General features: G+C 35.0%; 1 protein-coding gene across 1 annotated transcript in view; it reads left to right on the forward strand.

The window, feature by feature from the left end:
• Positions 1-23,909, forward strand: part of ADGRL4 (adhesion G protein-coupled receptor L4) — a 139,417-nt gene that overhangs the window by 110,148 nt on the left and 5,360 nt on the right. The window contains exons 11-13 of the mRNA XM_056815447.1: positions 1,440-1,643; positions 3,619-3,839; positions 4,960-5,026. Coding sequence (XP_056671425.1) covers positions 1,440-1,643; positions 3,619-3,839; positions 4,960-5,026 — 492 coding nt within the window. The remainder of the gene's footprint in view (positions 1-1,439; positions 1,644-3,618; positions 3,840-4,959; positions 5,027-23,909) is intronic.

A 23,909-nucleotide genomic window follows, 5' to 3' on the forward strand; every position in this document is an offset into this window, starting at 1 on the left:
TCATCAAAAAAGAATTTTTTTTACAATTTGTATCATGACCTAAATTAAAACTGAGGAATAACTCCGCCAATATTTAGAATCTATATTTGAGTATAATATATGGCCAACTGAATCCTTTCCAAACTCATATGCAGGCAAATATTTCAAAGATTCCTTTTACTAGATACCAGGTAAGCCAGAGAAACCACACTTTCAGGATATATTCCTTTAATTACAAAAAAGAAAACCCTAAGCAACCAGTTTCAAAGTCTCTGAGCTATAGCAGCTATGCTCAATATTCTGCACATTTAGTATATTCTGTATATGTAGGATATTCATCATGTTTTAAATGAATCACTATTTGGTTTTTAAAAAAAGGGAAAAGGAAAAATGTTTTGTAACATTTTATGAATTTAAATTATCAGTTTTGTATATATTCATTAATAAATTGTTCTAGAATTATAAAGAAATAAGTGATTAAAATAATAGATACCTCTTTATGATTTAAACAGTGCTTTATATGTTATTTCACTGAATACTTATATCAACTCTTTCAGTTGTTTTTTTATAAGCAATATTTATTTTATAGATGACAAAATTACAATTGAGGGAAAGTAAGTAACTTCAGGGTAACAGCAAACAAGTATGGGGCTGGATTTGTTTCTTTGTTTTGTGTTTTGTTTTGTTTTTTTCCTAAAACCTTTATTTTCTGTTTTAGCAACAACTCTAAGAGAGAAGGGCAAGGGCTAGGCAAATGGGGTTAAATGACTTGCCTGGGGTCACATAGCTAGGAAGTGTCTGAGCACAGATTTGAACCTAGGATCTCCTGATTTCAATGTGGCATTCTATCCACTCTGCCACCTAGCTACCCCTCCACTGTGCCTCCTTGCTGCCCCTAGAGCTATGTTGGCAAACCTATGGTACATGTGCCAGAGTGGGGACTGCTCTCCTCCCCGTCTCCAATGCTCCTGAGGATATTTATCCCATCAACTGCCCCTTTGTCCAGCAGCCCAATGGAAGCACTTCCTCCCTCCTCTGTCTGGGGTAAGAGGCTGACTCCTATGTAGTGTGAGGGTACAATTTTGGCACTCAATCTCTAAAAGGTTTGCCACAACTGCCCTAAATAGACTAGATTTGAACTGAGGTATTCAAGCCACCCAAATGCTAGTGAGGACATTTTTAAATCATCATGCTAATTTTTATCATAGACAATACAAAAATGCAAACACTAATTTCCCTGAAACCTAATGTCTACGTGATTTATAACTGATTTCCACTATAGAAGAGGCTATCAAAAATGCCAAAATGTTTCTCATTTAAATGAATGTTCATTCTCCACCTACCTTCCATTTGATTAATGTTTCAGGGAAGGAAAAAAAAGAGGTTCGTTGTAGGTTGAGAATCCTATGACAAGTAATTGAGTTGGTCTCTTAAGAATTTTTCTTATTTTTGGCCCTCAGGGTATTAAGGATTACAATATTCTTACGAGGATCACTCAACTTGGAATAATCATTTCATTGGTCTGCCTCGCCATGTGCATTTTCACCTTCTGGTTTTTTAGTGAAATTCAGAGCACAAGGACAACTATTCACAAGAATCTTTGCTGCAGCCTCTTTCTGGCAGAGCTTGTTTTCCTTGTTGGAATTAATACAAATAGTAATAAGGTAGGTGTTTGGTATTTTCTGACTATTTTTTAACTTCCTCATAGTTATTGACTGGGAACATGGATTTCATCTGCCATTCCCATGAAGCATAGAATATTATTTTCCCCCAACTGTCCCTTTCTGAAGCACCATCACTCTTGCCAAGAGTCAGAATCAAATGGAGGGGAGATCAAAATTTTGGAATATCAGTATAATTTATATACCTATTTATGTTTACTTCTTTAGCAAAAATCTCATCAGGGTTGCACATCTCTGGAAATGAGTTGCAAAATTTTATCAGTACTCAAAAAAAAACACCTTCTTCATAGAATCTTAGAGTTAGAGCTAGTAGTCACTCAAAAGTAAAGCAGTTCACTATTATTTTACAGAGGTTGTATCTTTTAATATAAAAATACATTTTAATGTTTGTAAAGCACACTCCTTACTCTGTGACGGTGACAAGACAAGTACTATAATCCCCATTTGCAGTTGAAAGAAAGAAAGAAAGAAAGAAAGAAAGAAAGAAAGAAAGAAAGAAAGAAAGAAAGAAAGAAAGAAAGAAAGAAAGAAAGAAAGAAAGAAAGAAAGAGAAAGAGAGAAAGAAGAGAGAGAAAGAGAGAGAGAGAGAGAGGGTGGGAGGGAGGGAGGGCGGAAGGAAGGAAGGAAGGAAGGAAGGAAGGAAGGAAGGAAGGAAGGAAGGAAGGAAGGAAGGAAGGAAGGAAGGAAGGAAGGAAGGAAGGAAGGAAGGGGGTTTTTTCTTCTAAAACAAAGCATTTAGCATTTCTCAAATAATAGCATTGATGATTATTCCCTAAGCAACTTCTTTGAAAAGTCTAGGTCTGGGTCTAAATTCATGACCACACTAAGCATTCTATATCAAAAAAATGAAAAGTGTAGAAAGCAAAGTCCGAATTCAAATGAAGTGTCCACAGTAGAACAAGAGTTCAAGAGCAGATTGACTAGAGGAAAGACAAATAGGAGTAACTTTTCTTATTCTTATTATGTAAATATGACTTTCTTAAAGCATCCCAAGATTATGTTAGAGTAGATTTGTTTTGTTTTGTTTGGGCTGTCGTGGAATACTACTGTCTGATATTGGGCTTCCATTATGCTAAAGCCCTCAGAGATTATTCCACAAATCACTTTCTAACTATGCCTCCTCCATCCCATATTTGAGAAACTGTTATTTTAAAAATAATTGGAGGAATTTACATTTATACCTCTTAAGTTTAATCTCATTAGATGTGATCCATTATTTTATTCTTTCAATACCTTTTTGAAGCCCTGTCAATCAGTGTGATTCTTCCCTTTTCTAGTTTTGAATCATCAGATAATCAGGAATTACTACTACCTATGTTTTCATCTACATCACTGACAAAAATATATAAGACCTAGGAAACATCCATGGGAGCCCTCCATTAGAAACCTCCTTTCATGTTGACATTAACTTCTCAATAACTACTCTTTAGGGTCAATCTTGCATTATATCTTAAATCTGCTGAAATATCCTCTGGTCCATAATTCTTCATCTTGTCAGCAAGAGTAGAATTATTTGGGAAATCAAATAAGAAAGCATATTAAGAGTATTTCACAAATCTTCCACAGCTATCTAAATAATAATTATAAATGATAATGAGTGACCCTAGTCAGGTTACTTGTTCTGAGTCATTCTCCAAGATGAGAAATTGTAGTAAAGATCCTGGTGGCATCACTAAAGGTAGTTTGCTTACCTGGGAGCTCTACATACCATTGAAATCACAGGTCCAGTTCCTATTCCAGTGATGAAGATCAGTAGCAGCACTTCCTCTAAAATTCCTTCCAAGACTAAATTCTTTCATCTTTGAATATTTTAATTTTACAAGGTTAAGGCATTTTCATAACTGTTAAATTCACACAATCATGCTACCAAGTGGCATATATAGGCAATAGGGAAAGTTGTGCTCTTCCACACTAGTGAAAAATTGTTTACAACTTCCTTTCTTTGGTTGATTTCTAGCTCTTCTGTTCAATCATTGCTGGATTGCTACATTATTTCTTTTTAGCTGCCTTTGCATGGATGTGCATCGAAGGCATCCACCTCTATCTCATCGTTGTCGGAGTCATCTACAACAAGGGATTCTTACATAAGAATTTTTATATCTTTGGCTACCTCAGTCCGGCCGTGGTGGTTGGATTTTCAGCATCCCTAGGATATAGATACTATGGGACGACGAAAGTGTAAGTGGCTGCCATTTCATTTAAGTGTTTGCTAACATTATAGACTTGCTTTGGGGGAATGATTGCTCATTTCCCTTTTTCTGGTTCATATTCAGCATATTGGCAACCACAAGTCATGGCTAGAAGGGTGTTTTGATACATTCATCACATTCTTTTTCCTTCCCCTTTTCTTCACTGGAAATAGCTGGTATGCTGGACACTCTTCTGGGCACATCTATAATTATAAATGTTACATGTTACTTATTTTTGGTTTCCTTAGGATTGATACTAGATTTGTGGTTTCTAATTGGAAACTCCTAAGTATGGAAGTTCATTGACCCATCAATAAACATTTTTAAATCCTAGTGATGCAAAAAAGTGACAAAGACAGTCCCTACCCTCAAGGAGCTTACAGTCTAACAGAAGAGATGACATGATGAAACAACCTATACAAAGCAAGCTACATATCAGATAAATAGGAAATAAAAGATAAAAGGCATTGGAATTAAGAGAGGTTGGGGGAAACTTCCTTTTAAAAGTGGAATTTTAGTTGGGACCTCCATTAAGCCAAAGGGGTGAGTAGTTGGAACAGAGGAGGAAAAGTTTTCCAAACATGGGGGATATCCAATGAAAATGCCCAGAACTGAGATAAAGTATCATATTCATAGAACAAACATCTAGGAAGTCAGTCACTTTATAGAAGAGTATATATTGGGAGATACGTTGTAAAAGGACTGAAAAGCAAAGAGGAGAAAGATTTTGAATGCATTTTGTATTTGTTGCTGGGAACAATAGGAAGTCATTGAAGTTTATTGAGTGCCGGTGCAAGTCAAAAGCTTCTCTGCAAAGTACGGTCCAAGGGAGTTGTCTAAAGCACTGAGAAGTAAAATTAATTGCTCAAGATTACCCAAATAATATCTTTAAGAAGCATGACTTGAATCCAGGTGTTCCTGTTCTCAAGGCCAGCTACCTATTTTCTATGCCATATTACCTCTCAAAAATAGTCTATTAGGACTTTTAGAAAGGACCAAGTATTTATGGTTTTTAATGTCATGCCATGCAAAATATTAAAAAGCACATATATATCTTGATCTATATCTATATCATGTATTTCTATTTTTATTGTCTTTTCCTTTTTCAGATGTTGGCTCAGCACAGAAAATAACTTTATTTGGAGCTTTATAGGACCAGCATGTCTCATCATTCTTGTATGTATATTTTATTTCTTTTTCTCAAATTTGAGTAATCACAAGCTTCTTAATAATTACTATCATTATCCTAAGGACAGCCATGTGTAAAAACAAAAGAAAAGCAAGGATATTTCTGATTATCACTTTTCATTCTGCTCTTTAAAGTGGCTAGTCAGAAAAAAAAAAGATATTTGACAAAGGTCATTTCATTTTATTCTTTCCTTTCTGTCTTTGGTGGGGGGAATGGAATAGACAAGAGGGAATCATTTCTAGCTTATAAGGAAAAGCATTTCCCTGCTGTGGTATCTCAGCATTATTCAGGAAGAAATGGCTACAGGGAGAGTGCCAACTGACTGGTAATCTGGCATTTGGGATGTTACGTTACTTAATCTTTTATTGATGATCGGTCATCTCTGAAGATTAGACTGTCATCTCTACAGTTTTATCATTCCTATGTACCCTGTCATCATAAAAGCTATTTTATACTAAATTGCAACGTCAGAGACAAGAACCCGCTATTTCTCATGGGTAGACAAGTCATCTATTGATAGGCCTATTTCGACTGGAAAGAGGGCCTTTTAATTCTTATTGGAAGTGGTTTCCAACCTGCAAATTTGGCAGGTATTATGTGTTCCATTCTAAATAAAGACATTTTTATGTGTCTCTCAAGAGCATTTCTAAGTGCTGGAAGTTTTCAGCATCCATTCTGACTATAATAGTCTGTCAATGAATGTGGGAAGTCTGACAATGATTAGGAAATAGCATGTTCACCAGGGAAGGAATGGTGGGAACACCTTTGGGCAACTTTGGTCCATGTCTTCCAGAAAAAAAAAATGGCTATCATTACATTATTTCTCATTCCTTCCACCACTGTAGCTTTCCATTGTTGTGGAAGGGGGATATGGGAAATAAATAAGATGATTAGGGAAATGATAGAAGACTGTAATTAAAATTCAGCAACTATCACTTCTCACAGTAAGGCTGTGTAGATAGTAGCTGGTATTTTTTGTAGGGAGATCCGTAATTTCACCAGTTCAGAGGAATCCTGATGGGGAAATTCTCCCCCACCACTGAAGACCAGGAAGTCTTCTATAACTAATAGAATAATAAATAACTTCTATAAATCATTTCCTGGGGCTTTGAGATGTTAAATTATTTGAAAGAAACTTAGAGATCATTTAGTCCAGTGATCTCATTTTATATATGTGGAACAGAAGAGCAGACGGGTTCAGAGTTATGCGGGGTAACAAGTAATTAAAAATTAGAATAGTCTTATAGCTGAAATAGTCTTCTTGTTCCTGTTGTTAATACACTCTGCCTCCCTTGCCTTAGAAACATAACTAGTATGTGTCAGAGGCAGAGTCTTTCTGCCTCTCTTAGCCACCACACCACACTACTTATCACTTAATTCTTTAGGAATTAGAACAAACACTCCAGATCAAAAGTGAAAGTCACAACTTAATTTAATTTACAGCAGAAATTTTTCACCTTTTGGGCGTGCCAGTCTCCCACCCTCTTAATTCTACTGCCTTCCCACTGGTAATTATTTCTAATTTATTATGTATATGTCTTCATTATGCATAGTTGTATCTGACTGTCTCTTCCACTAGACTGAACTCCCTGAGAGTAGAAGTTGTCTTTTACCTTCCTTCGTATCCCCAGCCCTCAGCATTGTGCCTGGCTCAGAGTGTTTTTTGACTAACTGTTATGGACCTTTTTGGATCCATTGCTCAGAACAGGGCTTTGTTGCTTGCATACATAATTGAAGGAAATATTCAAATTTAATTAGAGGTTAGTGAAAATGAAAATATAGTTTTCCCTAGGTTTATAGATACTTTGAAATCTAGACAGACACTTGCCAAGAACCTCTGTACTTGAACAATTTTATACACATATACATATATTTATATAGATATATATAGAAACTACAGATATATGTACAGACATACATACTATACATATATCCACATGTATGTATATTTACAATTATGTACATTTATTTATATGCTTTCAAATACTCAAATGGAGAGTTATTTTTAAAATCATGAATATTATATTCTATATCTTTAAAGGCTTAGAAGTGTCCCTCTGGTTGTTCATATGCTCAGATGAATCTATGATCTCATTGGTGGGGCTATATAGTTTTTATAAGTTTATTTAATTAATTAATTTAGAATATTTTTCCATGGTCACATGATTCATGTTCTTTCCCTCCCCTCCATCCACCCCTTCTCCTGTACTGGGGTTATATGTCTTATTGGGTCTACTGCAACCTATTTTGACCTGCCCAGCCTCTGGGACCCTTGTCTATTTTCCCTCCTTATGTTTGCCATAGGAGATCAAACCAATTCATTGAGGGTTTTCTTCGATTTCTCTAAATATCAAAAGGATTTCAATGGACTACGTACATTCTCCATGTTGCCATATGGCCAGTCTACCTTTTTCTTGCTCATTCACATCTTTTTATAACTTCTTTTATTTTAATTCTGCTGTGTTATTCCTATTTTAATTCTTGCAAACATTTCATTTTGTTTCTGTTTCTGCTTTTTTGAAGGACCTGGGAGAACCTTAAAACTATTCAATTAGGTTTATAGACTCTTTGAAATCTAGACAGAGACTTGCTAAGAAACATTGTACTTAAGCAATTTTATTGCTCAGAGGGAGAAGCTCAGTGGCTCAGCAGATTAAGACTAGGCCTCGAAATAGGAGGTCCTGGGTTCAAATTTGACATGACACTTCCTAACTATGTGACCCTAGGCAAGTCACTTAACCCCTATTGCCTAGCCCTCACCTCTCTTCTGCCTTGGAACCAGGACACAGTATTGACTCTAAGATGGAAGGAAAGTATTTTTAAAATAACTATTCACTAGAACCACTATTCCAGAGCTAAAGTTGGGGGAACAAAAGACAAGAAAAGGGTCAATTAAAAAAGAAAGTAGTGTTTTTATTTCCTAATGAAACATAATGACTAGCAATGTAGCCTTCAAGTATAAATCAATCATTGTTGGCATTGCCCAGGTTAGTGTTTTGTCCCCAACTCAAGGGACAGAGGCCACGGACTTCATAGCACTTTCTGATCAAATGTAAGGGAACCTCTCTATCAACTGATTGTCATTTCTCAAAAGAGAGTTTTCATTTCCTTAAAATAGGAAGAAACAAACTTTGTAAATGGTTCTTACTGGCACTTCTGAATCAATCCCTGTGATATTTGTGTTTGGGGATTAAAAAGTAAAATGCCTTTGAAACATTCAACAAAATAACTAGGAACAAAGCTAGCTTGTGCTGATGGCTTCTGGACCCCAAAGTCTTTCCTTCCTACCTAATCACCCCATCCAAATATCCAGAATTCCTTTAATCCACTTCAGTAACTAAACTCCAACCACTCCAATGTCTCCCATCTGGAGTCTAAGCTCTATTCCTCTTTGATTTCTTGAGTGGTAACCCTGCTTCCTGAGATGTTTGCCCATTAATATGAAGGGTCTCTCTTAATTCTGAAGTGTGAAGCAGTGGCCCAGTTGATACTATCTGAGAACGATGCCTTTTGTTATTTTGAGATTGCAACCAGACATGAAAAGAAGCAGGTCAGGCATTTGAAAGATGGAGTAGTACAAGAAAGACATTTGTAAACCTTTGTAAAGCAAGCTGCAAACTGAAGATAATTTACACCATTTATTTCTTCCTTCTCATATTTCTAATCTTTATTACTGAAACAATTTTAACTATACCGCCGATTAGATCAAAGTACACAAGTGTGAAGAAACAGTTTGTGAAAATCATTTAATTTTTAAAAGGAAATTGAAGTTTCTCATAGATGCTTTCAGCATTGAAGAATAGCCTGTGCTTGACTGAGACAAATACTAATTAAGTGTTGGCCAAAAAAAGACAGTCTATTAAAAAAAATTAAGCATTCCTTGGAGTGTAAGTCATTGCCTCTCCAGTTGAGCAGTTGTCTGTATGATCATTTTCTTATCCCTCTTTTAACTCTTGATCTTGCATTTCCTTACATACTTCTCACCAAATCTGGAGTTTTTCATTCTTTTTTATCATTCTGCATATGTTGAGACCTAGCTCATTTACAGCCTTAAAACCCTGACAATGTCAGCACTTGCTTTGTCATTCTCAAAAACTCCAATTCATCTGTGGTCTCACTCCAGCAATTAAGAGCTTGACCTAGCTGTGCCTTGTCTCGCCTTGGTGACTAGCTCATGTTCTCCCCAGAAGTTAGCTAGGAAGGTTCTTCCAAAATACTGAAGGGTTTCCATGTATTCTCTTGACATTATGAAAATGTCAGTGGAGCATTCCTACTCCATCTATCAGTTATTCCTTGCTCTTGCCATGCAACCAGCCCATTTTTTATCATAAACCTTTTATGGCAATTTATGTCATTTCTCCTATATAATTCCTTGTTTATAGTGAATCGCAGCCTACTCGTAGCAACTATTAACTCCTTATTGCCAGTTGGCTTGATCTCAACTTCCATTCTTCAGAGACTGTAGTCTTCCATGAATCTCAGCCTTATAACAGCCTTATAACATCAGAAGGTGATTGGTGCTATCATTCTAATAAATAAGAGGAGAAACATTTCACAATACAAATAGAAGAGATTGGAACCAAAAGAGATCTCAGTAGTCAACATCCAACCCTCTCATTTTCCATATCAAGAAATTGCAGATTTGTACAAATACACAGGTTGTGAGTAGTGTAAGATTTAAATTAATACCAATAACTCCAAGTATTATATTTTATAAGATTTATTAGAAATCACTTGAAGTGGAAGAAATAGAAGAACAAAACTTAAGTGTGACCATGTGAATAAAATCCTCCTGCCTGACTCTTACCCAACTTATAAAAATGCCTTCCAAGGAGCAGAGAGAGAAGGCACAGCTACACTCACAACTTTATCTTCAAAGTGGAAGGACATAACATGAGAAAGAAAATGGGAAGCTGGGAAAGAGAATCCTGGGGAGAAAATTCTAATTACACAGTAATAAAGCCAAAATCTGGTCCAGTTCCTTTAACTCCAAATCATGAGCTCTTTCTACTCTACCACTCAACACTGAGAAGTATTACTAACTTAATTTCCTGAAATATATTGTATGCATTCTTGTAGTTTTCAACAAACAACATAAAAATGCGATGAAGAAGAATTTAAATCATAGCTTGTATATAACACAGTGTACTTTGATCACCATACTAAAACTGAATTAGAAACACTACCTACTGTAAATTCTTAAAGGTTGTGGTTAACCACCTTAACATTTTAATTACATTATAATTTAGAAATATTTTATTTGTCAGGAGATTTGTGTGATTACCTCAGTGATTCAGAGCTCATCAATACTCCAACCTTTCCCCCACATTTTTTACTTTTAAATGCTCGATGCTTGCTCTTCGTGTTTATTCCTATGACTGAATGACCTTGACATTTTATAATGAGCTCCTCTTCACCGATTGCTCTTCCCTTCTTAAATAATAGGTTGTTTGAATGTGACAAAATAAATGGAATAAATGAAAACTTTAGATAAATAATATATTAGTGATTTCTAACATTTTTCCAAACTTGGGGGTGTTTTCTAAGTGGAAACACTGTTCCTGATAAACTCTTTGGGATACATAATATAATAACCTCATAAAAATGAAATAACTTTGTGGAAATTAAATGGTCTAAAGGATAGAAGGAAAACTCTCCTTAGGTCTCACAGATTTTTTTTTGTACTCGGTTCTGCATCACATTTTAGCAAAGGAATTGATAAGTGAGAGAACATTCAGTGAATGTTGGAAGGTCTTGAGAACCTGGAGATGCTTAGTTCAAAGAAGGGAAGATTTAGGGTTGAGAGATGATAGTCAGGTATTTAGAGAGTAGTTAGAGATATGGAAGATGAACTCAATTTGCTGTATTTCCTTTATAGAGGAGAATGAGGAGGGACATGTACAAATTACAGAGAAAAGTTTAGGCTAGATAGATGAAAGAAGTAAAAAACGACCTTACAAAATATTCCCCAAGTTGAACGGGCTTCCTCGGGTGGCAGAACGCACCACCTTACTAAGAAGCTCTGGTATATAATGGAGGTGCTAAATGTCAGGTCTGGAATCAGGAAAACATGATTTCAAATTGTGCCTCACACATTTACGTCCTATGTGGCCCTTGGAAAATACTTTCTATCTCAGTGTCAGTTTTCTTGTATGTAAAATGTTGTCAGTGGTGACAGCACCTACTTCACACAGTTATTGTGAGGATCTAATGGGGTGATGAATTCGATACACTTTGCCAGGTTGAAAGCACTCTATAAATATGAGCTATTATTAGGTCTTCAAGAAATGAATGGTTGACTACTTCTTGGGTATGTAATAGAGAAGATTCTTGGTCTGAGCCTGAGAGAGTCATTATGATACAATGAAAAGAGAAATGGATTGACAACTGGAAGATCTGTATTTAAATCCCATCCCTTCCACTTACTACCTCCAGGATCATGAGTGAGTTATTTACCCAATCTGGACCCGAGTTTCTTCATTTGAAAAATAAGTGGTTGGATTAGACAACTTTAAGAGGCCCTTTCCACTCTAAATCTATAATCTTTCCATCTGAGGGCTGGTCTCTGTGGACGCAGAGGTCACTTTTAGCTCTCAGTCTATAATCCAATAACCCCAGAGTTGGATGCATTGCTTTTGGAAGTCTCTTCTAACTTGAGTTTTGGTATTTCTGTGATGTTAGACCCTATCAAGGCCATTGTAAAACCTTTATTTATGTGATCTTGCAGTGTGGAGGCAGAATAGAAGGAAGTGATTGTGGCACAATGGATAGAACACCAGATCTGGAATCAAGAAGATGAGTTCAAATCTCTCCTCAGATATGCTTACTAGCTGTGTGACTCTGGACAAGTCACTTAATTTCTGTTCACCTCAGATTTCACAACAATAAAATGAGGATGATAACAGCACCTACCTCTCTTGTAGCATAGTGGATGCTATGTTACTGCTTCTTCCCTTCCCCTATTGTACAAATGACTTGTGTTTGCAAATTAGTTTTATAATGATGACCAATAAAATGTGATGGAAAAGTTGTTCCCTATCATCCAGAGGGATCAAAAGGATAAAAGGGGTAGTCCTGGGTTGGATGATTATAATTCCTCCCCCTGCCCTGACCCCATCTCCTGAATTCCCCACACAACTCTCAGGTAAGTGCAGAGAGACCCAGCAATTGCAGAATAATACTCAAGAATAATTCTTGTCGCTTCCATCATCCTCTTGATGTTCTTACATGTTCCTCTGGTAACATCTAGTCTGTTATTTTACTTAGAAAAGATGTCAAGCTTGCTCCTTTCCAATCTTGTTGAAGAAAGAAGAAAAGCTAGTCTGGCATCACATGCTCTCTTCGCAGTTCTAAATGAGGTCTTTTTTTAAGTACTTGCCAAGAACATCATGCACACAACTGATATAGCGTTTGCTAAGATTCCTAATATCCCTGTGAGCAGGCCAGCCAGGCTTGCTGATTTGTACATGCTCAGATCTTTCAAGTATTCTCTTACTTGGTTTTTATTGATAGCTATTTTTGCAGGGCCTCCATTACATCTAATTGTTCCAATTCCTTTTCTTTTCTTTTTTCATTTCTCTCATGAAGCCAGGCTGAAAAATGAGTTTAGTTCTCCATTCTTTTGAGAGTTTCAATTAAGTTCATATTCCTTGTCATGTGTTCCTAGACTTATTTCTTCAAAGGAACTTTACTGTCAATTTTTTCAGTAACCCAACAGTTCTTTGTCACTAATAGAATAATTCTATCTACATTATTGCTGTCAACAGATTTTTTTGCTACAATCTTTAATTAATGCTTTGCTTTCCATCTCCTTCACCAAAGCCATCATTGGGCCAAGAGTAATTCATGTTGATTTTTTTTGGAACCTAATCACCCCTCAGCACCTAATGTGTAGCTTATAGATGAAGTAGTGACCGCATACTCATAAACTTCAATACATCAATGATCTCATTGTTGTGGTGATCACTGTCCATAATTTCTGTTCATCCTTGCCTACATCTTGTCCAAATCATTCCATAATTATGCCACTGAGGCTCTACCCAGTATAAAGGAGCACTTCCTCTAGTTCCCTTGATATTTTTCAGTTATTGGCCATCTACTAGTTATCCTTCAACCTTCCCATGTGGCCAAAGCTTTATTCTTTTTGTTCATTCATTTCTTTGATTGTATCCTCTACTTTAACATAGCTTGCTGACACCCTAGGTAAGAACACTGAATTTGGAGTCAGGAAGACCTGACTTGGAATCCTTCCTTAGATCCTGACTAGTTAGGTAACCCTATGAAAGTCATTTAATGCCTTTTAGCTTCATATATAAAATGAGGAGAATAATAGTACCTACCTCACAAGGTGATCATGAGATTCAAGACAGACACCATACTTTGAAAACTTTAAAGAGAATACTAGATGCCATCATCATTAATCATCATCATCATTCTCAATCAGCATCATCACTGCTTCCCCCATGGAATTCATTATAATGTTCTTCAACCGGTTTGTGTCCATCTCATCTCCTCATTGTCCATGGGATGTTCCTCAACTGCATTTCATTGGATATTCCATCTTTCATCACCAACACTCCATGGTTAAGCAGCATATGGTTTGCCTTTTGGGATATATGTCTACTCTTTCACCTTTTCTTTCTCTTCTAATCTTATTCTAGGATTTGAATCCATCTATAAGGACAAAGCAGAAAACTTACTGGAATAATATTGGTTTTAAAAATATGAACTTCTGCTTCATATTTTTATGAGACGCTTGGTGCCATTAAAAGAGCTGTGCAGTTAACTGTCCAAAGGCAGTCCAGTCCTCTTTTATGCTACTATTCAATTGCCTGGCTAATTGTCTGTATTCAGTGGACTTATGTTACTTCTCTTTTGCCTTAGAATCCTTTAAATGTCTTCTATCCAACTAAATTGGAAGCCCCTTGGCTAAAAGGACTCTGTCTTCCTTTGTTTCTCCCTTGAGGTACTTAACAAGTGCTTACAGAATTCAGTTTTTCAAGGTTTTCTTTGCTTATAGAGATTTCTTCATTCACTTGGGACCAATGTTCTGCATTTTTTCTATTTTCTACCTTTTACACTACTTTTAATCTATTCTAATATCTTTAGTTAGCCTTCGAAGGTCATGGATGGTCATACAAAGTATTGACCTCATAAGGTTAATATTGAGTATGTACTTTCTTCATTTCCTAAATGCCTGAAAGGTTCCTTCTTAAAATTGTACTTAGACTATTATTATTCATCAGAAATATTTTTCTAATACTAGAAAAGTGTCTGGGACTTACTGGGCACCTACTAAATATTTGTTATGATTTTATTAATTGATAGAGTCTAAATTAGGTATCATGCCAACTATGTCTCTGACAGCAATGATGACTATAGGAGACACTGGCATGTAAATTAATTGACCTGCTCCCTTATCCTATCACTCTCACTATGTCACTTGGTAAAATTTAGGAAGTAACTTAGCTAATCTGTCTTTGATTCATCATTTGTAAAATGGCAATAATAAGAGCTGTCCTACCTAACCCATATGATTATTATGAAAATAAAAATTAGAAAAGAAACATAAAAACATTTTTAAAGCTAAAAATGTTTAATGTAACATGGTATTTCCTTTTGTTTATTATTTTGTATAGAAGACTTTTTGCTATACCATTTGTTGTATTTTTTTTTAAAAAAATGCTTTGATCATAACTTTTTATATTACAAAGTGGCCTTCATTAAACAATACAAAATAGATCATTCTCCTAGTGTATGCCAATTGGCTTACATGGTTTCAAATGCTGCTTAAAATGATTCATTACTATCTTTATAGTTCAGTCTGGATGCCTGAAATTTTCATAATTAAAATTATCCTTCAGAAATTCAGGTACAAAATTAGGTCCTGATCAAATAGCTCCCACACTTAACAATATTTATAATTTTTTTTATTTTATCCCCAAAGTTTTCATCCCCATCCACTTCTGTGTCAAATAGAAAGTGACTTTTCCCATTAATACTTTTAATATATAAGTACAATCTTTCACCTGTAGTCCTTGCTCTACTATCACACAATGGCTTGTATCCATCTACAATGACAAAACACGTAAGAGAAAGCCCATGAGATTTTTCATATAACCAATAGATGACAACATCCCTCATTTATACTCATTATTAGCTGTCTTCTTTTTTCAGTTACTTCCTGAGTTGAATTTAAAGTTGTTTTTATATTGCCAATCCCACTACATTTTTAAATCCCACAAAACTATGTCTGAGCAGTAGTTTAATACCTAAGATTATATATAAAGATTAGAAGATTAAGTGAATAAAAATAATGTCAGTTATAGATATAACCTATGAGAATATCTTTCTAAGTAAGGAAGTCTGCAGTTGATTAATGCCTTCCATTGTGGCCCACCTTTATGCACAGGCTGATGATAAATAACCTCTCAGTGAAATATGTAAGTTGTGTTGAATTTTAAGCATTTTAGATAGCCTATCATATGGGTAAATAAGAACTATGACTTTAGCCACTCCAGAAACTCAGATGTTACCTCTGAAGTAAAGATTTAGTATCTTGGGGTATATAACTTTTATATATTGTTTATAGTCATATTCTTTAAATACTCTGTCCCTAATGAAATATTCCTATTTTAAAGATAAAAAAGAGGTAAAAAAATAAAAGAGAATTATATTCCAAAATGTTTGTAAAAGTTAATGAATTGCTACTTTAAAAAAAAGTTAATGAATTACAAAATTAATGATCCATGATGAATTGTTAATGGAAATTAAGATGTTTGGTGGCCTATTTCTCATTTTCTTTAATGTCTAGGAAGTAAACTGTTTTTCCCTAAAGTGACCTTCCTTGGCATTGTCTGAGACCTTATAGGCTCAATGAATAATGAATTTGACTCAATTTGGTATTTCCCTAATCTAAGATGGTTAGTTATCTGCATATATGTCATATTCAGTACTCATAATGTAGCCTACATGAGGGAAGGATCCATGTATTATCTAAAGATTTTGACTCTCCTGGAACTGGCTACAGTGCTTTTGAATGATAAATATTTGTTAATGTGTTAATCTCATGCCATCAGAGATCTGGAGTAAGAAAAGGACTCTTCTAAATATGACCAATTGGACCAATATCAAAATATCTTATTAATTTTATGTTTCTGTCACTTTCACTAAAAAAAAAAACAGAAGGAACTAAAAGCCATTTTGTGTTTTCTTTCTAGATATTGTCATTATTACGTATTGCCATAGCCAAAGAATCCATCACCAAATGGCCAACCCTAATGTTATTGACCTCTTGAGTATTTCGTGAGACTGGTCCTTGGGAAAACAGACATAATCTGGTGCTGGCACCATGCTTAAAGTCTTTCAGACAGGGCCAAGCCTGACATGACGTGCAATCCTTTAACATACTCTTTAAGTTTCATCAGAGCAGAAAAATTTTAGTAGAATCTGAAAGTGTCCTTTTCTAATCCATATTTTTTAATATTTTTGGTATGTTTTTGCTATTTATTTATTTTGGCACTTTTTGTCATTTATCAACTTAAAGGTTTTTTAGGCTTTGAATTTACCATTTAGGAATTTCACATTGTTTATTTTCCCCTTTAATTTCCATGCTTAATTTACAATCAGGTGAAAAATAACAGCATTTAAACCAGCAAAAAAAAAAATGACACTTCATGCTGACCTCAGAGTGTTAGATGTAAAGCATGTCACGTGGAGCCTAGGATTCCCAAGTGGGTATGAGTGAGTTTTCCTCAAAATTTAAAGACTTATCTTTACTTATCTTAGCTGCAAGCCTTTAACCACACAGCATTAAGAAGAGAGCTTGTCTTCTTTGATAAAAGTCTGTCTCTTGTTAGATTCTTTTGATATCAGATGTGTTAAATCAATATATCTGAATATTCATAATATAGTGTTGCATAATACTTTTGTGTGGGTTACAAAAATAGAAGACATTGCCATTGCCCTCAGGTATTCGGGTTCAATTCCCACCCAATTAAGACATCATCCCATGATATCACTGGCAAACATTTAGGAAGTGGGAAAGAGCCCTTTGAACACAAAGGATCAGGAAAAGCATCGGGAAGGAGGTGGTACCCAGGCAGTAAGTAAGCAGTGGGAATGTTTCTTCATTAAACTTCACATGGCCATTGGATACTTTGAACAGTATTCTTCACACAGTAGGTCACCATTTGCATGATGAATAAAGGAATAATGTCTTCCTGAATAGAAATTTTACATATAAAAAATGATTATTAGTGTCTGAGTTCTATTTATAGTAGGTTTTCATTTTCCTCTAAGACAGCATTTGTTGGTTATGATTTCTGCCAGCATTTTGGGATTTTTTGTTTTATTTTAAGGAGAACTATAGGCATAACCTAAAAAAATAAATGAATAAATAAATAAAGGCCTTCTCGAGAATGTGTTCAGAAATGTTGACATCGACATACTTGCCAAATATGCTTTATCTAGAGCATAAATTATAAACTTTCTATTAAATTTTCATTGCAATGCATAATTTTATGACAAAATTAATACTTATTTAGACAAGGCCTTAAATATATTTAGCTATCAAGTATTCATATTTTAAATAATTGAGATTTTTCAGAGCAATTATAATTGCAAAATCTCGCATGTAGTACTGCTGAGCATTTCTTTATTCTAATTTAATTTTTAGCGTCTCTTGCTGTTCTCCCAACCCCCAGCTTTCCAAGGCTCTACATGACTAGTGCTGTAGCTAAAGCATTTACAGAAGCACTGCCAATTGGGAGGAAATAATAAAAAAAAAATCATACAGGAGACAAAACCGAGACGGCTTGATTGCCAGCTTGTGAGCAATTCTGTGCAATTAATATGGCATACTTTTCCTGAAAAAAAAAATTGGAAGTTTAAACTGTTGCCTTGTTAACTGTTTAACACTATGATACCTTAACTAAAATAGCACATAGGTTAAAAAAAGATCACTAATTCATGAGTGTTTTTAGCCAAGCAGACACAGTGACCTGTGTCCTTTGCCCTTGACAGAATTGGGGCTATCATAAACTGGTTAATTTCAAGATAATACGAGCAGTTGAGAAAATTTCTGAACATCACACATTTCCAAGGGAGCCAGATTCCATCTGATGTATGTAAAAAATTCAAGCTTGCATCTAAAGGAGCAGCAGGAGAAATTTTCTCATTCTTTTTGGTGAGATCTGACATCAGAATATAGATGGCTTCATCAATTATTGAGAATGAGACTAAGAAAAGAAAAATGACTGATTTGGGGGGATTCATTTTGAAGTCTGAATTTGAAGCACTCAGACTGAATCAGGACTTGTATATCTAAATCTTTCAGAATTATCTCCTGCTTTTTCACTAGCTCTTCTTGCTAAATTTTCCAGTTCTGGAAAGACAGGCACTGAAAGAGCTCTAATACACTGAGACAAGCAACATAGGTTGCCCACTGATCTTCTGCAAAGAATATATATCATGAAGGAGAGAACAGATTCCATTCCGTAAATAAATATCCTGAAGTTAAAATGAAAAAAAAAAAAAGAAAAAAGACTTCTAAATTGAATGATGATTTATTTCCTTTTTTTTGGAAATGGTCTGTTTGGTCTAGGTAAATGTCACCTCTGTGTCCAGTTCCAATCTTTCTTGTTATATACAAGGCATGATGGGTGGAACCAAAAGTTTTCTTCTCCTTTTTTACTCCAAAATGTACACATTCTCTATGTACAGCCCTAGAAAAGCTTTATGGACTCTTGTGGTTGACGGTCCAGGGACTATAAAACACACACTGTAAATCAGCATTCATTTCTAAGTCTGGATATTTTAAAGCCTCCAACATTCAGGGTAAAAATAATGGAACTAGAGTAATAATTCTAGAGGTAGCTAGGTGGTACTCTGCCTAGTCGGGAAGCCTTGAATTCAAATTCAACTTCTACTTGCTGGCTGTGTGACCCTGGGCAAATTATTTAACTCCTGGTTGCTTCAAGTTCCTCATCTATAAAAAAAGGGGGAGGATAATAATAGCATTTCCTTTCAAAGATTGTGCTGAGGATCAAAGGAGAAGATATGTGTAAAGCATATTTCAAACGGCTTTAAATAAATACTACTTATCATCATCATTATTATCATTTCATATAATGATCAATGTGGAGATTATACTTAATCAACAAGTATTTTTAAGTGACCACTTATACAAGGCACTGTACTGGATTCTGGAGGTAATCTTCAAACACTCAGCAGCACAAATGGATCTGTCATCCCATTAATGTTGGCAACTCAACCACAACAGCTCATTGAAAGCAATTCCTATCTTGACTACCACAGAAGGTAGCCTCAATGTCCAGTGACCTTGCTTTGGTTTTATCTCTCATTTCTAGGATATCAAAAGAACACACATACATGATCTCTAATATTTTCCCCATAAGTAGAATATAAGCACTTCCAGGTCAGGAACTATGTCATTTTTTACTTTATGTATCCAACCCCAACCAGGGAATAAAGATACAAAAGACCACAATGTAATAACTTTACCTTCAAGAAGTTTGTACGCTATTCAAGAAGAAAGGATTACATATACTAAGCCATGTTAAGTACTACAAGGAATCTTCATAAACAAATGTTACCAGTGAGCTCTTTTTTAAATATTTTGTCATGCTCTGGTCGGCCTCCCCCACAACTTCTGCTTTTTTAAAGTCTGGGGATATGATCTTATCTTTTTTTTGTATCCCTTTTGTACATGGCAGTTCTAAAATTTTTGATTGAGTAGTTTACAAATAGGTCCATCCTAATTACAGTTATAGTTAGAGATATAAGCCTCTGAATAATAGAATGAATGAATGAATAGCCAAATTAGTCACTAAATCTGCTCAAATCACTGAAGATCACTGATAAAGGAAACCATTGATTGAAAAATGTGAAATCCCAAATGGGAGGATATTGGGTGGTTGTTGTCATTAGAGTACTCAAACAATCCATAATTAAAAACTATACTTATTCATACATATTAAAATGCTAGTAATTAGTTTGCACTTCTTTTTTATAATTGTTGTTTTGTTTCATTAAAAGACTGGGATCAAGAATTGTCTGATGTGTTTGCACCCTTTGGGATTTTCTCTATATAACAAAAATTAATGCTAAAGCTCATATTGCAAAAATTGTAGAACCTGAGTTGCCTTTGTCCTGATGTACTCAATCTAGTTTTACCTGTTCTTTTCCCCTCTTGTCACAATCATTCATTCTAAGTCCCTTCTATCTGTAAGTGAATTCTTCTTTTTGTCTACTTTATCTTGCTTCGATCTTTCCTTGTATTTGCATCTTCCAAATCTCATCATCTTCACCCACAGGCACTTTCAGATTATCTGTAACTTTAATATATTGTGAACAATTTCACCAGTTCAAATTAAACACTAGTAACTGTATTACTAAACTAAACTAAACTAATTCGTTAAACTAATTACTAAACTAAACTAAAACCTGTATTACACATCATATTCAGTATGATTGGGAGAGAATACAAATTTATATAGGATCTTAACATCATAGGTCTAGAGTTGGGCAGCACCCCACAGAGGAGGGTATTTTTATTCCTCTCATTCCAGGAAGCACTAAATGGCCAGGAGAACATGAGAAATATCACATTACAGAACTAGAATTTCTGAGTTGGTGGGACTGGCTTAACCCATTCCTGAAAATCTCTAAACCAATGCACAGGATCATCCATTTTTTGTTTTTTTTGCTTTGAATATCTCTACTAAAAGGGTTATCCACTACATTTTGAGAAAGCCTAAAGCATTTGTAGATAATACTGGTTTAGGACTTGTTTTCCCCAAAGTCAACCCTAAATTTGTCTCTCTACAGCCAAACATCTATTTATGACCTTTAGGGCCAAGCAATAAATTACAAATCTAATCCTTCTTCCACATGACACACTTTCTTGTAACAGAATAGTTCCAGGTTCCCTTTAAGTTCTTCTGGCTAAACATCCCTCATTCAATCAACCAACAGATCCTTATAGGATGTGGGCACAAAGCCCTTTCTGGCTGACCTCATCTAGGAAATCTCAAGTTTATCAGTGCCTCCAAAATGTAGTAATCTGAACTGGAGTCCATGATATTATAAAAAGATTTTACTATTTTCCTTTGTAATCCTAAGTATTTTATTTAATGCATTTAAAATATGCCACTAAAACCCCCAGATATATTTTTCAGATAAACTGAGACTTCTCTAGTCTTGTACTCATGAAGTCTATTTCTTGTACCCAAGTTCAAGACTTTAAATTGATCCATATGAAATCATGTCATTAGTTTAAGCACAAAGGTCTAGCCTTTCATAGGCTTTTTAGTTCCTAACTCTGTTAACTTTGATGAGGTTATCTGTCTGTGCCTTTGACCCAATCATTGATAAAAATCCCATCTGTACCTTTCACCAAGTCATTGATAAATATGTCAAGCAGTACAGGCTCATAGCAGACTCCAAGGGATAGCTTAATGTTCAGGCTAAAAATGGCCTCAAGGGGTTTTTTGGTAAGAGCCTGTGAATTGCCCATTGTGATCTCTGGAGGTTAAGGAAATGTCCTAAATATCCTTAACATCCCTTTAATATGTCATTGTGGATTTCTTATCCCTGAATTTGTCAAAATCCTTCTTGAATCTATTTATATACCTAAAAGGTATATAATAACTTCTCCAGGTAACAAGTTCCATATGTTTACAACTTGTATCACCAAGAATCCAAGAGGCAAATGAATGTAAATTTTGGATTAGGACCAATCATAAATAATACTCTCAAATATAGAGAAGCTTTCAACATGGGAACATATGCAGATTTAGAAAAACATCCAAGGATGTCTTTTGTGAAATGAGAATTCGTTTGCCACTGCCCAGCAGCACCTGGTTTTTATGAGCACAAGAACAGTTTTCCATTCCATATTGGAAACTATAGTTTCCAGGCCTGAGTTGTCCCCTGGGAGCATTACGTTTCCATGTTCCCTGATTTCAGCATATGGCACAGGACTGCAGAGCCCAAACAAGTGAGCACTCCACAGAACCCATAGTGGTGTGAGCAACAGTTTTCTCTCCCCATCCCAACCTATAGTCAGCTATATTGGAAGCAAAACTTGAGAAATGTTGCTAGAACATACTGCAAATTTCAAAATGTGTGGGTCTTTGGAACTGTTTTGAACATTCTCATATTTTCTAACTCCTGTTTTCACCAAGATAACCAGTGCAGCTTAGAATGTCTTACAAATTCTTTCAAGACATGAAAAGTAACTTCTAGCATATTTCATGTGGGGCTTTCTTTTAGCATTTTGCTTGATATAATATCTATGCTGTCTTGATGCTAGAAAGAAATGATAATCTTTTAGAATTATGAAAATCCCAAATCAATATATACTCAAAGGATTCTTACATTGCAGGGATCTGTGAACTTGGATGGTGAAAAAAATTATATCTTCATTTTCACTAACCTCTAAGTGAAATTTAGCCTTTTCCTCAATTATGTATAGAGACAACAAACGTTATTCTGAGGAGTTCAAGCCATAAGTTTAAGAATGTCTGGGATAGTGAGGAGTTTTTTTATAATATTGGTAATTATAGCATAAAAATATTAGTGTATTTGTCATCATAATTACCTGAATGGTTATTACCTGATTATTCTGTCTCCTTAATTTATTTAAATCAATTTTATCTCCCCTCTACAATTGTGAAAGGTCTTCTCTCCTCCTGATAGAGAAGTATTATTCCCAGTAGAATTAATTAATGAAGTAATTAGAATTAATGGACATTTTACAATATAGAAGCCTCTAAACTTCATTTTATATTATGCCCCTAAGATTTTGCTTCCAAAGATCAACCCCATAGAGGAGCAGCAACACAAAATTCTGTAGTTCCTTTTATTTATTCTTATACTATTATGTTTTAGCAAACACTGGACCTGCCCTTTGGTTGAAGGTGTAACATGCATAGAAATTTATAAAATCCCCACAACCTATAAAATCAAACACAAAAGAAAGGTTCCCAATTAGTGTTTGTTCAAAACACAAGGCAACAAAAGCTTAACAAATTCCCCATTATGACTAGTTTAAAATTTAGTCAATCATTATCATTTTGTCAATTGCCTTTTCAAGAATGAAAAACCATTGGGAAACATTTTTGAGGGAAGTGTAGTGGTTAGAAAAAGCCCTAGAGGAGAAGTCAGGGTGCCATGTCTTTTCAGTAGGATCCTGGACAAGCTTCGTGTTAATTATTGTGAATTCTGTCATCTATAAAATGTGTGCTAGTTTATTACCTTTGAAGTATTTTTCATAGAATGTTGTGAAACTCACATTGAGGAACTTGCATCAAAATGAGTTAAGATCTGGGAAATGCTGAACAAATATAAAGTGTTATGACAAGCATAAGCTATTTAACAAAGGAATATTGATCTAAATTATGAATTCTAAATCATTTTTAATCACAGTTGGATGGAACCATGGAGGCCTTCCAGTGCGATGCCCTAATTTCATAACTGAGGAAATTGAACCCCAGAGAAACTTAATGCTTGGTCCAAGATCTTTCAAAGTGAATAAGTGAAAGATCTATGATAAGAACCCAATTTTCTTGTTAACTCAGTTGAATACTCTTACCTCTACATGTTGAGGTCGCCATCTTCATTTGGATTTGACTTTTTCATATTGGGATAAGAACATAATTAAAGAAAAATTTGCTTTTTGCCAAATATCTAGCTCTTCCAATATGAGCTGAACTAATTTCTATGAATGTATAAAAACAAATAATGACAGGGACTTTGTACTCCAAACAGATAAATAATAATAGTTATATTTTTTATTTTGAGTATAAAAAATTATAAGAATGTTTAATCTAGTGTCAAATTCAAAAA

Source organism: Monodelphis domestica, chromosome 2, assembly GCF_027887165.1.
Source record: "Monodelphis domestica isolate mMonDom1 chromosome 2, mMonDom1.pri, whole genome shotgun sequence".
Lineage (NCBI taxonomy): Eukaryota > Metazoa > Chordata > Mammalia > Didelphimorphia > Didelphidae > Monodelphis > Monodelphis domestica.